Source organism: Macrotis lagotis, chromosome 5, assembly GCF_037893015.1.
Source record: "Macrotis lagotis isolate mMagLag1 chromosome 5, bilby.v1.9.chrom.fasta, whole genome shotgun sequence".
Classification (NCBI taxonomy): domain Eukaryota; kingdom Metazoa; phylum Chordata; class Mammalia; order Peramelemorphia; family Peramelidae; genus Macrotis; species Macrotis lagotis.
In genome coordinates, this window is record NC_133662.1 from 34058817 (window position 1) to 34074639 (window position 15823).

The following is a 15823-nucleotide window of genomic DNA, read 5'->3' on the forward strand; positions in this document are numbered from 1 at the left end:
CTCTCTCTCTCTCTCTCTCTCTCTCTCTCTCTCTCTCTCTCTCTCTCTCTCAGCTTGCCACCATGATTAAGCTGCCTTCTTACCCAGGAACTTCCTTTAGTATATGGGGTCTTCTCACATCCTTTGGTCATGATCTGACCCACTTCATTGGTGAGTTCCTTCTAGAGGGTCTCCTCAGTGAACAAAGACCCACAATGGTTCTATATCATCCCTTTCTTGGCTATGATTATGACTCTAAGGTCTTTGCAGTGTCTCTTCCTCCTCTCTCTTCCATACTTTCACTTTTCAGCTCCCTTTTGGGTTGTCTTCTCCTGTCTTTCCGCTAGCAATTGTATTCTCCATCCTAGCAGCATAGCAGCCTGGCACATAATAAGAGTTTAATGAATATTTGTTCACGAAAGTGAGTGGGGATTGAGCTCAGTGGTCTCTGATAAGCCTATTAGCTCTAGACCTCTGACCATTTAGTACATTGGACTCAATTTGTATGATAACAGTACAAAGTCAAACTATCGGAAGCATTTAAAAACTTCAAAAATACCATCAAACTTATTAAAAGAGAAACATTGTTATGGGTAATGAATACTGACCTGGGAGTTTAAAAATCCAGGGTGTGGTATCATGTCACTAACTTCTTATTATGGTTAAAAAGAATATCTTCTCTCTAGGCTCAATTTCTCACTTGTACAAATACATAATAATAATCACTAGCATCTGTGTAGCACTTTGACATTTAAAATGGACTTTTCATTGTAATTTATATGTATTTAAATATAATACATAATAGAGTATTATATAATGCATGTAATGTAATAAATATATGTAATGTGACTATGTATTTATATTGAAAGGATTAGACTAGACCATCTCTCCTAATACTAATATTTCATGATACATGTTATGAAAGCCCCCAAAATATTCATATTCTAACTGCTCTTCCATGGGCTATTTGTTCAACATACAATCAAATTAGCTCTTTGGGTGAAACTCATTTTACTAATAGCCATCATTAAAAAAGTCCTATAAGAAACGATATAAACCTAACACATACTTCTTTCACAAGGGTCTTACATGACCAGTAAGACTATTATTGAATAGGGGAATGCAAATGAAGCTGGCATCTGCCATGCAGATGTAGAGCTCTGAGCAAAGCTATTCTAGTTAAGGCTGATATCTTCTGCCAGCCCTCAAAGCAAGGCCACCAAGAAATTCAGCTCCAGAAGGTTGGGCCTTGGATCAGATGGCATCAGATATCAGATCCTCTTTTGGCAGAATTCTGTGCCAATGTCCACATCTATTAAATCTGTTTACTAAACAGTCTCATTATCTATTTCATGTCAGGATTTCTTTAGGGCGTGGTGGAATTGGACAGATGGGTTGAAAGCCTTCCTTCAGGCATGGTATACACAGGATTGGACAGATGGGTTCCAAGAAGCTACCTCCAGGCCTGGAACACACAGGCAAAGGAGCAAACTACCACCATTTTGTATAAAAGAGTTTTTGGGTGTTTTTTTAATAGTGGAGAATATGGTAAACAAAGTGAAGAGAAATGATATCACAAGTTAAAATAGCAAAGTAATGCAACTTTACTTATAATCTAGGAACACTTGATGTCACCTTCTCTATAGAAATTCACATTCATTAGGCAAGATGCATGGGACAAAACTTTATAATTCCAAGAACCTAAATATGATTTGTAAGTAGAGACAGTTTTACACAAGGGGAGAATATTTATATCTGAAGTGGAACTCAAAACTTCCTTTTTCTAACTTGCTGTTTTCTTTTACATAGTTCTTATTTCTACCACTAGAGATTTATTTCTTTTGGATTAATTTCTGTCCCTGAGATCTTCTTTTAATAAGCAACTATTCTCAAGAGGAGAAATCCATTAAAGAACTAACATCATATCATGAATTATATCCTCTAAGTGAGGGTCAAGGAATATCCAGGTCCAGGGGCCATTATCCTTTAGTCTGGCACTGCCAAGGCAATCACAGGCAGGACTCAAAATTCAATAAAACTAGGAGCTTTTTAGAGGTGAATTAATTAAAAATTTGCCAAATATAGCAGACTAACTTTTAAGTTGATAATTTTGTATGGTCTGCAATTGATGTTATAAATATCTGAATACCCACACTTGGCAGAAAAAAGGGTCCCTACCCCTTCTCTAAGGATTTAAGGATAATTATATATAAAAAGCCATGAGAAAAGATGTGGTAAAAGGTCATAATAACAGAAATAATTACTTATGTTTAGATAGAATTTATATTTAATAAACCTGATGTGCAAATGTTAATGTCACCATTTTATAAGTAGGAAAATGAAGCACAAACAGATTTGCTATGGCAAATAGATACAATATTCATACCCTTCTAATAAAAATGCCAGTACTCTTTCTTCATTTGATTACTATTGCATTATCACTATATCATAGAATCATGTAATTTAGAAACTTTAGAAAGGATGTAGTCCAACACTCTCATTTTACAGGTGAGGAAACTGAGACCTGGAGAGAAAAATAAATAGGACATTTAGGACAGTTCCTTTGATTATAAATTCATCGCTACATGAGAGAGTGGAAGAGAGAAAAAAATGGCTGCAAAGTACAGTATTCCATGGAATGTTGGCAAGGTATACAGCATTTTGGGGGGGGGGAGAGCCCTGGACCCAGGGGGAGAGTCCTGGGCACATATGATCAGAATGTAAATGAATGAGAGAATGTTGATGAGAAGATGAGAATTGAAGTCCAAAGATGGCAAGCTGCTTATGTCATGATTTTGCCTAAGGCCAGTCCTATTTATGAACTGACTTATTTCTCCAGTCCTCCAAAAAAATCAATCCAACAGATGATTTAATATGGGACTATCTATTTCCCAGATTCGTCTACTTCAAAGCATGATTTGCCTACACTCCCCAAATCCCTGGCAATCTTAAAATAAATCTTACCAACTTTCAGTTCACCACCTGCAACAATAATGCAAGCTACATTTAAAACGTTGCTCTTGTTCACAGGAAATTCTAGGGTACCCAGCACATAGAGGCCTTTGAGAAAAGGAAGGTCAGTATCTACGAGGATGGTCCTGTCTGAAGAAAAAAAAGATAGAAATCAATTAGAACTGTGTGAGAGAGAAGAATCACCAATTTGAATGCCTTCCTTCCTTCCTTCCTTTTTAAAACAACATTTATTGATATCTTCTTATTTTATTTCACAATCATTCTGGATACACCCTATCACACACTTGCAGTGAGCTCTCACTCTGTGAGTATTTTATAATTAAGCAAAGCCAGCTGACAGAGTAACAATGAGTGATGGTACACATCTCTCCACCAAAAGGTAGTCAGTTGCATTTCATCATCTGTTTTACAGGGCCACAACTGTCATAAGGTACTTTTTTTTGGACTTTCGTTACAGTCAGGTGGAAAATGTATGATAGATTTTCTATGTTTCATTTAATTCCCCCCCCCCCCTAAAAAGAATCTGATTCTTGAAAAGTTGGGAGGAGACATGGTACGGGGGGGGGGGGGGGGGAGGACCAGATTTGGAGTCAGGTGAACTGGATTCGTTCTGGCAACTTTATTTGTGTGACCTAGAAAAAAGTCATTTAGCCTCCCTATGCTTTAGTTTCTTCATATGTAAAATGAGGATCAATCAATCAATAAATATTTATTAAACACCTGCTTTGTGGCAGGTACTGCCTTAGAGATACAAAAAGAAGCAAAAGATAGTTCTTGCTCTCAAGTAGCTTAAAATCCAGTGGGATATAATACTAGAATTATTATGAGCATTAAAAGATATAATATTTATAAAGCATTTTGCAAACCTTAAAGTGATATATAAATTTTAATTAAGACTACCACACAACTACTAAGACTACTATGACTATTCCTCCCGTTATTTAATTAAAGAAAATTTATTAGAAAAAAACACACACTGAAAAGAATCATCTAGGGCAAATAATTTGGGGGGAATATAAAAAAGAGGAAAAAAATAATCTCTGCCCTCAAAGAGTTTATAATCTAATGAAGTTGATAATTATGGGTTTGTTATGAGGATCAAAAGAGAAAATAAATATATCTAAAGCACTTTGCAAACCTTAAAGTACTTTGTAAAATGTAGTTATTATTTTTACTGTTATTAATATTATTTTTATTCATTCACTAATTTTATTAGAGTAAGTTACTTGAGGATACAAAAAAAAGGCAAAAGATAATCCCTGTCCTCAAGGTGCTTAAATCTAATGGGAGAGTAATACTAATAGGATTATTTTGAGGGTCAAAAGAAATATTTGTAGAGCATTTTGAAAACATGAAAGTGCTGAATAATTTTAGCTATTTATCATTTTTATTATAATTATAATTATTGTTGTCATTATTTCACTAAAGGAATTTTATTAGTAAAAACCACATATAAAAATCTGTGTGACTATTAAGACTCAGCTGAATTACCTGAAAATTAGGAGGAGTAGACCTATATGACCTTAAAGATCTCTTCTAATTCTAAATCTATGATTTTCTGCTAATTCACTGAAGGGAATTTTATTAGAAAAAAATACAAAACTAAGTCAATGGCTAATAAATTAATTAACTGTTTAACATGAATAGTGCATAAAGTAATTTCATTTTAACACTTGATTTGTACTTAAATTTAAGCCCACAAATATATTTATTGTCCTTTTTCATTGTTTCATTTCATTTCAAATCAAATCTATTTCTTTTTTTAATCTACTAGAATAGCTTGTGCAGCTCATGGTGATCCTTAACACACCAGTTCTACATTTCCTCTTTCATCTCAGCAGCTTCCTTATCACTTCAGGAGCTAGAACTTGTATTCATTGACTTTATAGCAAGTTATAGTGCAGAAAATGATGAATAATAGATATGTATTTTAAAACAATGTCAATATTTCATGGACTCTAAAGCATTACTCTCTGAAGTCTGTTGTAATTCAATAAGAATCAAGAGTTCGGAGTAAGTTTGCCTGCAAAAACCTAGTACTTAAAAATCATCAACATCTGCAAAGCTTTTTCAATAGTGATCATGTTGCCTTAAACCTAATTCTTACTTCAATGAATATTTTTTCTCCTTAACGTTTTTTATGGAACTGTCTATGTATATTAGCTTTCCATGAATTATTTCTCAATAGATTTATTGGTTCTTTGACATTTTTTGAGGCACTATATTTTTATCTTTTACAAGATTACTAGTGATTGATAGGAAGTTATCAAAAAGAATCTTTAAATAAAAATCATTTTCTTCCTTCCCTGATTCATAAGATCATAGATTTCAAGCTAGAAATAATTTTGGAGGCCTTCTTTTCCAACTTCCTACATTTACAAAGGGGTAAACTGAGTCTTAAGAAAACTAAGTGATTTTTTCCAAGGCTAAACAGGTTATAAGTACCACATATGAGATCTGAACTTAGATTCTGACTCAAATCTAGTGTTTAAAAAACATTAAAATCTATGGATGGAGAAGAAGGTTGACTGGCAGGATCAAGGTGGCTGGAACTGATAATGGCTATTCAGATATATAGACAGCAGGGTAGAACCTAAACGGTGAAGCTAGGCATTGCAGCAGGAATCATAAAAAAGACTAGGCAAGAATCTCAAGTTTAAATTTAAAGAATGTAATTCTTTTAAGACTTTTATGAGTTCTTCCATTGCAATTTGCCCTATAGTTGCCTCTGATCTCAGCATAGCCAGGAAAGCAGACCCCTCTCTGCTTTTGGTCTATCTCATGGGCCATACATGTTTTTTTAGGGTTTTTTGCAAGGCAAATGGGGTTAAGTGGCTTGCCCAAGGCCACACAGCTAGGTGATTATTAAGTGTCTGAGGCTGGATTTGAACTCAGGTACTCCTGACTCCAGGGCCGGTGTTCTATCCACTGTGCTACCTAGCCGCCCCCATACATGTCTTTCTGATACTAAGTATTAATTTCTCCCTGCTAAAATCTACTCCCTAATTCCTGATTTATCTATCTCTCTTCCTTCACTATAGCCCCTGAACTATGTCCATTTCTATCTAGACTTGGTTCTATGTGTCTCTGACCATACATCAGACAAGCCCTAGCCTCAGTAGCCAATTACATGACAACTATGCTGTGCTAAACTTCCTGCTATAGTCCCATGTGACTATTATGAACAATAGCCATCCTGACCACGTAGTTGAAGTGGGACAGAACAGTCCCAAACCCAAGCACAGCATGCCTTCACTGACACTATAATATTAGGCAATCTAGGAGCAATCAGAAAGAAAGACTTATTAGCTGAATTCATTTACAGAATATACAAAAGGAAAGATCAGCAGCATCAGATAAATGGTTGATCATTAAGTAATACTTTTTTTGCAGTCATAACTCATAAAACAATGTTTAAGATATAGAGGTATTTTAATGTTCATGAGAGCAGGGAATCACTACACTAATGAAATCACAGCTCTTTACCATATTTGGAAGTATAAGTGTATTCAAAAGAAGAAGGGCCATTAAAAGTCAAGGTGGCCATCATGTTCTCATTGACATCACTTAGTCACAGCATTTTACTATGTCAGTGACCAATCCTTTCTCCTTAGACCAATCCTCTCTCCTTAAGGAATTGAACATTGGCATATGGAAGGAACCATCTGGGCTTTCTGTGACTCAATGGGAGGTTGATGAGGGAGATGATCTGGAAAGGGGCTAGCAAAAAGAACTAATGAGCTCCAGATGTAATTAAAGCTTGACGTTCACCCTAAGGGGCTCAGGACAGGACATGTTGCCTCTTGGTTCTAAATCACACCCTCTTACTAGTTGATCAATCCATCAAGCAATAAATAACCAATCTCTTTCCCTACCATCTTTCACATTCTCTTTCTAATGCTTCTAATAATTTTAGCCAGAAAGGCTTTGTCTGACAGAGGGGCAACCTTTGGTGGGGTTGAGGAGAGAGATAATAAAAATGTAAGTTTTAACACTAAGCAATTTTAATAATCACTTCAATTTGCCATTAATTTATCTGTCAGAAGGATAGAGGTGCAAAAAAGACATAGAATCCTTGATTCTGGATCAAGAAACAGAAGGAACTTGTATCTGGGTTTTCAGATACAAGTTCTGTGACCCTATACAAGTCACTTAAGATTTCCCACCTTTAGTTAAGTTTTTTTAATCAGTAAAATGTATATAATTATAGCAGCTATTGAGACTACCTATGAGGACCAAACAATATTAAGTACTACACAAATCTTAAATTTCTTTATCATTTATCTGCCAATTATAATTACTACCATTATTATCATTTTAATACCAACCAAAATCATAAGCATTTGTTCCTTAACAGAAAACCTAGTTATATTAACACAAGACTCCATGTAATGGGGAATAGATCATTGTCCAATACTGGAGATCATGAATGTGTGCCTCACACATAACTATATAAGAAGCTAGCTCTGGAGATGTCTCTTTCAGAGAGCAACAGCCTCTTTTAGGATGGAAGTCATTTGGACACTCTAGTAACAAAGAACTCAATATAGTCTCTACATTAGGCTTAAACTCATTTCTTTTCTCAGCCAAGTTAGGGAATCAAGGTCACTACTGTGTAACATTCCAAAAGTCTGACACTTCTCTAAATCTTGTTGTAATGAGATCAAGAGCAAAGGGCACAGAGCCTGGGAATAATGATAGGGTCATATGTACATGCATAATTCAGGACAGCCTTACTGTTTATATGACAGTCATTGGAGTAAGCTTCATAACTTAGGTAGAAAGGCAGTTTCTATTACAACCCCTCCATTGTCATTGAGATATTCAAAGTCTTATCTTAACACAGGAAGAGAGAGCTTTGAGTTCTAAGTGAAAGTTCCAAAATATAGGATTAACTATTATTATTCATTTAGAATTTCTTAAAGTTTCTCTATGCAAGGTAAATATGTCAGAATTTATTATAGAAATTTGGTCAATTTTGTTTTTGTTTTTGGCTAGTGCAGATTAGAAAAAAAATCACAATATTCCAAGCGACTGAAAAAATAACAAGATTTTCTGTTTCAAAGCATGATTTCTTTTTTTTAACTAAAAAGAAGCTTCATAAGAATAATTTTCACCCTGAGAGTTGATTTATGTTATTTCCTTTGAAGGAGACATACCCTGTTAGAGCAATGGTTCTTATCCTGAGGTTTATGAGCTTGTATGTATATGTACATGTATTTGTATGTTTGCATGCATCTATATGGAATACATGTGTGTGGTTATATTCACATGTAGATGTATATGAATAAAGACATACAATTTCCTATATCTGCACAAATATCCATGTATATACATACATACAAGTTTTAATATTTTAATATCTCTGGTTTCCTTTGTAATTCTGTGTATCTTATTATATGCCTTTAAAAACATTTTTCTGAGAGAAAACCCTTGAGTTTCACCAGACTACTGAAAAATTTTAAGAACCCCTGCTTTAATTTATGAGGGTAGATATTTCTAGAGAACAGCATTCCAAAAATGGATGACTACTTCTTGTATATAAATAGCCCTTAAAGATGAAAGGTTAAATTGATTGATAATCATTTCAAGTCACACTAATTTATGGAGCTGTTGGAATTTGCTCTTCTAAGAAATTCACCCTCTTATAGATCTAATAGAACAAATAACAATCAAGAAATAGGAATTTCTTTTTATAACTCAGGAAACTCAAAGAGTTCTTAACTTTATAGCCTTTCTAATTCACAATGGTCATTTTCCTGTCACTATTTTCCCAATTATTATGTTTTTCCAGACTGGTCCTATGTATAAGTAGGACCATGAAAATCTTATTCACTACTCAAAGTCATTCTTAGGAAAGGACCACTATTTGTGGGTTGTGAAGCCAGGGCAGCAAAATGTGGAGAAAGTCCCACTCTATTTGCTGACATATCATTAGGATGAATCAATCTTAGATTTGTAGAAAGCCACAAAAGGAATAAGATTGCCATAGGGAAAGAGGAACAGACAAAATTGCAAATGTATAATTTTTCCCCAAAAGTTAAAAAAATCAAGACTTATCAATTAATGATAAGGTATTAAGCCAAGACATTCCTATATTGCTGACTGTTCTTAACTTCCCAAAATATTTCTCAATGTAATTAAAAAGATTTATGTGTTAAACATTTTGTAGAATCTTATGATTTTAATGTTTATTCACTGAAGCCAAACTGTAAAAGACAGATATCAAATCTAAGAACCAGATGAATTGAAACTTTCTGAAACTGCTCTCATTTTCACCTGAAAAACGAATCAATACTTTATCTGCTTGTGCATTTCTTCTTACTGACTGGATTTTGAAGTTGAAAGATATATGGTTGTTCTCCTAAGAGTCAAAGGATTGAGATGGGAAACTCAGTAGCACTCATTCACTCTGAAAAGATTTTTTCCTCTAACGTCACAAGATGAAGAGAGAGAACAAGACAAAAATTTCCAAAGCTAGAAGTTAGAACCTGGATCCACTTTGTCCTTTGAGTTTGAAATCTTTAAAAAAGAAAGCATTCTTTAACAAAAATAAAAGGGTTTTTTAAAAAAAAATATTTAAATCAGAATAAAAGAAACTGTTATCTGTATTCATATATATGCATGTTTTTTAATATCTTAAAAGCTATGATTGCAGATTGCTTCCATTAGCCTTTATAAGTTATGCATGCCAAATGTAATCATCAGTTGATTTCTAATCTGAGGATGAGCCAAAGTTAGGCTGAAGTAAAGATGACAAAGAGAATAGATGTATCTTCAGAAGAATTAATCTTTGATCTAAAACTGGAAAGAACCTTCAAAAGTCATCTTGTCTAATACTCTCAGATGAGAAACTGAGGCAAAATGTTAAATGCACTGCCTGAAATAAATAAGGCAATGATAGAGGGCACATTTTGAATGCAGATTCTCTGCCTCTAGAGTGATTATTCTGGACCAAATATAGAATAAGTGCTGTAAATGGGGGCAACATAATAAAGTAAAAAGTAGTAGAATTGGCATCAGAAGTGTTAGACTCTTCTGACCTACATCTTTCTTACTATTTATTTCTATTTTTCATTCTTTTTTTCTTCCTTCTTTGCTTCCTTTTCTCTTTCCTTCCTCTCCTCCCACCTTTTTATTACCTCCCTTCTTCCTCTTACTTTCTTTTTTGCTTTCTTCTTTACCTTCTTTCTCTTCTTTCCTCCCTCCCTCCCTTTCTTTCTTTCTCTTTGTTATTTCATTCTTTTTTGCATGAAGTGATGCCACACCTGTAAATTCATTGGTGCAGCAAAGGATTTGAAGTGGGGAAAAGTTCAAGTACTGACTCTGACTCTTACTATGTGACTATAAGTGAGTCACTTGACATCCTTAAGCCTCGTCTTTTTCATATGTAAAAAGGAGATAATAACATGGTGAATACACAGGATGGTCATGAGGAAAACAGTATAAACTATAAAATATTATATGATGTGAGTTATTAAATCATCCTCTTAGAGAGCCCTACTTCAAAACCTTGATATGTATACTAGCAGAATATGATATCAGGAAGATCTAATCAAGATAGATATTACTTACAAAAATAGATATATTTTGTCTCAGCATTAGCTTAGCTAAGTTCAGAGAGTTTCTTTACCAAGTTGGTATAAGTTCTTGAATAATCTACTAAATTGGAGAATAATTAAAAGTTGTTTCTTGAAAGAGTAATCATATTCATAAAATCATGAATCTTTGAATTATGACATTACATAAAGTATAATGATACTCCAGTGTTTTCTAGATAATCACTTAATTAGTTATGGTTAACATTGAGGTTAGGAATATGACTCTGGATAGTTGTTTTTCAGGGTACTCAAATCCCATTAAATTCTAATAAATTATCATCTATTATGAAATTCAAACATGTTGTAGCTTAATATTAATACCCAAACTGTTAAAGCAAGGATTCTTAATTTTTTTTGAGTGTAATAAGCTTCTTTATTAGTCTAGTGACACCTATAGGTTCTCATCTCAGAATAATGTTTTCAAAATGAACAAAATAAAATGCATGAGATTACAAAGGAAAACAGCATACTGAAATATTGTTATCAAGATGTTGAAAAAAATCTGAATTCATATACTCCAGATTAAGAACCCTTCTTGACTGAAGGATATTAATTTTTTTTCTAACTGAACCTCAGGAAAATCCCCTTAAAGATAAAGCATTCACAGTATTGAAGTTATTCTTAGAGAGGGGAAAAACTGTGATTTTTCAGATTCTGTCAAATGAGACAAACATTTCCAAGTGAGACTGATAAGACATAGTTCCATGTGTCAATAACTTTAGTAGATGAGGTCCCTTCCTTTTTTCTTTAGCAATTTTCAGAAAATGAGTTTTCCATATATTGACAGAGAAAAAGAATAAGTCCAGACAACATTATAACTATTTTAGTAACATTGACAATTTCTTCTGTTCTCAAATGTCTGCATACTTCACAAAGGCTGGCAAAAAACTATGACATATTGGATTTCTTAACATTTAAGCAGCTGGGGTTTTTTGCCATTTGTTAGAAAAAAGTAAAAATAATCAAAAGGAAGTTCAAGAATATATTGTGTACCTACTATGCGCAAGGGATATGTTAGGTCATAGGGGTAGGAGAAGAAAAAAATGAAAAAAGTTATCTTCAAAAAGCTAACATTTTACTGCAAATTGATGTTTTTTTAAAAAACATTTTATTTAGTTCAGTTTTACAATTTTCCCCCTATTCTTGCTTCCCTCATCCCTCCACAGAAAGCTGTCTGTTAGTCTTTATACTGTTTCCATGGTATAGACTGAACTAAGTTGAATGTGATAAGAGAGAAATCACATCCTTAAGGAAGGAAAAATAAAGTGTAAGGGATAGCAAAATTACAAAATAAGATTACATTTCCCCCAAAAATTGAAAGTAAAAGTCTTTGGTCTTTGTATAAACTCCACAATTCTTTCTCTGGATACAGATGGTATTCTCCATCTCAGATAGCTCAAAATTGTCCCTGATTATTGCACTGATGGAATGAGCAAGTCCATCAAGGTTGATCATCACCCCCATGTTGCTGTTAGGGTGTACAATGTTTTTCTAGTTATGCTCATCTCACTCAGCATCACTTCATGCAAATCCTTCCAGGCTTCCCTAAACCATGACATACAAATATCAGAGTTTATGAAGCCATTCCTAATTGAAGGTCATTCAATTAATTTCTAATTATTTGTGACCACAAACAGGGCTGCTATGAATAGTTTTGTACAAGTGTTATTTTCATCCTTTTTCATAATCTCGTCAGGGCAAAGACCCAGTAGTGGTATTGCTGGATCAAAGCATATGCACATTTTTTTGTTCCCTTTTGGGCATAATTCCAAATTGCTCTCCAGAAAAGGGTGGATGAGTTCACAGCTCCACCAACAATGTATTAGTGTCCCAGATTTCCCCCCCATCAACTCCAACACTGATCATTGTACCTTTGGGTCATATTGGCCAGTGTGAGAGGTGTGAAGTGGTACCTCAGAGATGCTCTAATTTTCATTTCTCTAATAACTAGTGATTTAGAACAATTTTTCATATGGTTAAGGATCATTTTGATTTCCTCATCTGTAAATTTCCTTTGCATATCCTTTGACCATTTGTCAAATGGGGAATGGCTTGCTTTTTTTTTTGAAAATTAGACTCAGTTCTCTGTATATTTTAGAAATGAGTTCTTTTGTCCAAAATACTAGTTGTAAAAATTGTTTCCCAATTTACTACAGTTCATTTGATCTTGGTTACAGTGGTTTTGTCTGTGCAAAAGCTTTTTAATTTCATGTAATCAAAATTATCTAGTTTGTTTTTACTGATGTTCTCCATCTCTTCCTTGGTCATAAACTGCTTCCCTTTCCATAGATCTGACAGATACACTACTCCTTGATCTTCTAGTTTGCTTGTAATGTTTTTATGTCTAAATACTATATCCATTTGGATCTTATCTTTGTATAGGGTGTTAGGTGTTGGTCTAATCCAAGTTTCTTCCATACTAACTTCCAATTTTCCCAACAGTGTTTATCAAAGAGAGAGTTTTTAACCCAGAAGCTGGACTCTTTAGGTTTATCAAACAGTAGATTACTATAATCACTTCCTGCTATTTCACCTAGTCTATTCCACTATCCACCACTCTATTTCTTTGCTAATACCAGACAATTTTGATGACTGATGCTTTATATTATAGCTTTAGATCTGGTAAGGCTAAACCACTTTCTTTTATAATTTTTTTCATTAAATCTCTGGAAATTCTTGACTTTTTATTTCTCCATATGAATTTACTTACAGTATTTTTTTTTATAATTCAAAGTAGTTTTTTGGAATTTTGATTGGTAGGACACTAAACAAGTAGCTTAGTTTTGGTTGAATTGTCATTTTTATTATGTTAGCTTGGCCTATTCATGAGCAGTTGATATTTGTCCAGTTATTTACATCTGATTTTATTTCTGAGAAGTGATTTATAATTGTTTTCAAAAAGTTTTTGAGTCTGCCTTGGCAGGTGGACTCCCAAGTATTTTATATTGTCTGAGGTTACTTTGAATGGGATTTCTCTTTCTAGTTCTTTCTGCTGTATCTTGCTAGTCAAAAATAGAAATGTTGAGGATTTATGAGGGTTTATTTCATATCCTGTGACTTTGATAAAGTTGCTAATTATTTCTATTAGTTTCTTAGATGATTTTTTGGGATTCACTAGGTCATTTGCAAAGAGTGAGAGTTTTGTCTCTTCGTTTAAATTCTAATTCTTTCAATTTCTTTTTCTCTTATTGCCGAAGCTAACATTTCTAATACAATATTAAATAGTAGTGGTGATAACTGGCATCGTTGTTTCACCCCAGATCTTCTTGGGAATGCCTCTAGCCTCTCCCTATTGAATATAATGCTTGTTGATGGCTTCACATAGATACGGTATATTATTCTAAGGAACAATCCATTTATTCCTACATTGTCTAGTGTTTTTAGTAGGAATGAGTGCTGTATTTTGTCAAAAGCTTTTTCAGCATCTATTGATATAATTATATAATTAATTATACTAAATAGTTTTCCCAATATTGAACCAACCCTGCATTCCTGGGATAAATCCTACTTGATCATAATGTTTTATCCTAGTGATAACTTATTGTAATTGTTTTGCTAAGATTTTATTTAAGATTTTTGCATCTATATTCAGCAGAGAGATAGGTCTATAATTTTTCTTTCTCTGTTTTAACTCTTCCTGGTTTAGGTATCAGCACCATATTGGTGTCATAGAAAGAGTTAGTTAGAGTTCTATCTTCAATTATTTTTCCAAGTTTATATAGAATTGGAACTAATTGTTCCTTAAATGTTTGAAAGAATTCTCTTCTGAATCCATCTCTCCATGGAGATTTTTTCTTAGGGAGTTCAATAATGGCTTGTTGAATTTATTTTTCTGAGAAAGAGTTATTTGGGAATTTAATTTCCTCTTCATTTAACCTGGGCAACTTATATTTCTTTAGGGTTTTTTTTTTGCAAGGCAAAGAGGGTTAAGTGGCTTGCCCAAGGGCACACAGCTAGGTAATTATTAAGTGTCTGAGACCAGATTTGAACCCAGGTACTCCTAACTCCAGGGCCGGTGCTTTATCCACTACACCACCTAGCCACCCCTGCAACTTATATTTTTGTAAATATTCATCCATTTCATGTAGATTGTCAAAATTATTGGCATAGATTTGGCAAAATAAATCTGAATTATTACTTTAATTTCCTCCTCATTGGCGTTTAGTTCACCTTTTCCATTTATGATGCTAGTAATTTGGTTTTTTTCTTTCTTTTTTTAATCAAATTGACAAGAGGTTTATCAATTTTATTTTTTTTTTCATAAAACAGCACTTGGTTTTATTTATTAGTTCAATAGTTTTCTTCATTTTGATTTTATTAATTTCTCCTTTAATTTTTAGAATTTCTACTTTGACATTTAATTGGAGGTTTTTAAATTTTTCTTTCTCTAACTTTTTTAGTTACATATTTAGGTCATTACATCCTTCTTTCTCTAATTTATTCATGTAAGCATTTAAAGATAAACTATATTCCCTCATAGCCATCTTCAGTGTATCCCATAAGTTTTTGGTATGTTGTTTCATTACTGTCACTATCTAGAATAAAATAATTAATTCATTCTATAATTTGTTTGATCCACTCATTCTTTAAAATGAGCTTAATTAGTTTCCAATTAGTTTTGTATCTATATCTCCCTGGTTCAATATTGCATATGATTTTTTATTGCATTATGATCTGAGAAAACTGTATTAACTATTTCTGCCTTTCTGCAATCAATCATGTACTGCAGGGGGGAAAAAAGTATATTCCTTTCTATCCCCATTCAATTTCCTCCATACATTTATCATATCTAAGTTTTCTCACAATCTATTTACCTCCTTAACTTCTTTCTTGTTTATTTTATGATTAGATTTAACAAAATTTGAGAACAAGAGGTTGAGGTCTCCCACTAGTAGAGTTTTTGTCTATGTCTTCCTGTCCATCTATGTCCTCTTCTCTAAGAATTTGGAAGCTATATCATTGGGTGCATACATATTTAGTATTGAAATTACTTTATTGTCTATGGTAACTTTTAGGAGAATATAGTTTCCTTCCTTATCTCTTTCAGTGCTATTTTTGCACCTGTTTTCACTAAGGTAAGGATTGCAACCCCTGCTTTTTTTCACTTCAAGTGAAGCAAAATATATTTTGCTGCAACCTTTTACCTTTACTCTATATGTATCTCTTTGCTTCAAATGAGTTTCTTGTAAGCAGCATATTGTAGGATTCTGGTGTTTAATCCACTCTGCTATTCACTTACATTTTAAGGGAGAGTTTATCCCATTCACATT

The 15823-nt window shown here is 33.5% G+C and overlaps 1 protein-coding gene across 8 annotated transcripts in view; it reads right to left on the reverse strand.

Moving 5' to 3' along the window:
• The window catches only part of PKHD1 (PKHD1 ciliary IPT domain containing fibrocystin/polyductin), a 657820-nt gene that overhangs the window by 208750 nt on the left and 433247 nt on the right, over positions 1-15823 (reverse strand). For 7 of the 8 annotated variants that reach the window (XM_074237180.1, XM_074237175.1, XM_074237179.1 and 4 more), the window contains one exon: positions 2944-3081. The exons of the other annotated variant lie outside the window; for it this stretch is intronic. In XM_074237180.1, the coding sequence (XP_074093281.1) occupies positions 2944-3081 (138 nt within the window). The remainder of the gene's footprint in view (positions 1-2943; positions 3082-15823) is intronic. 8 annotated transcript variants of the gene reach the window in all.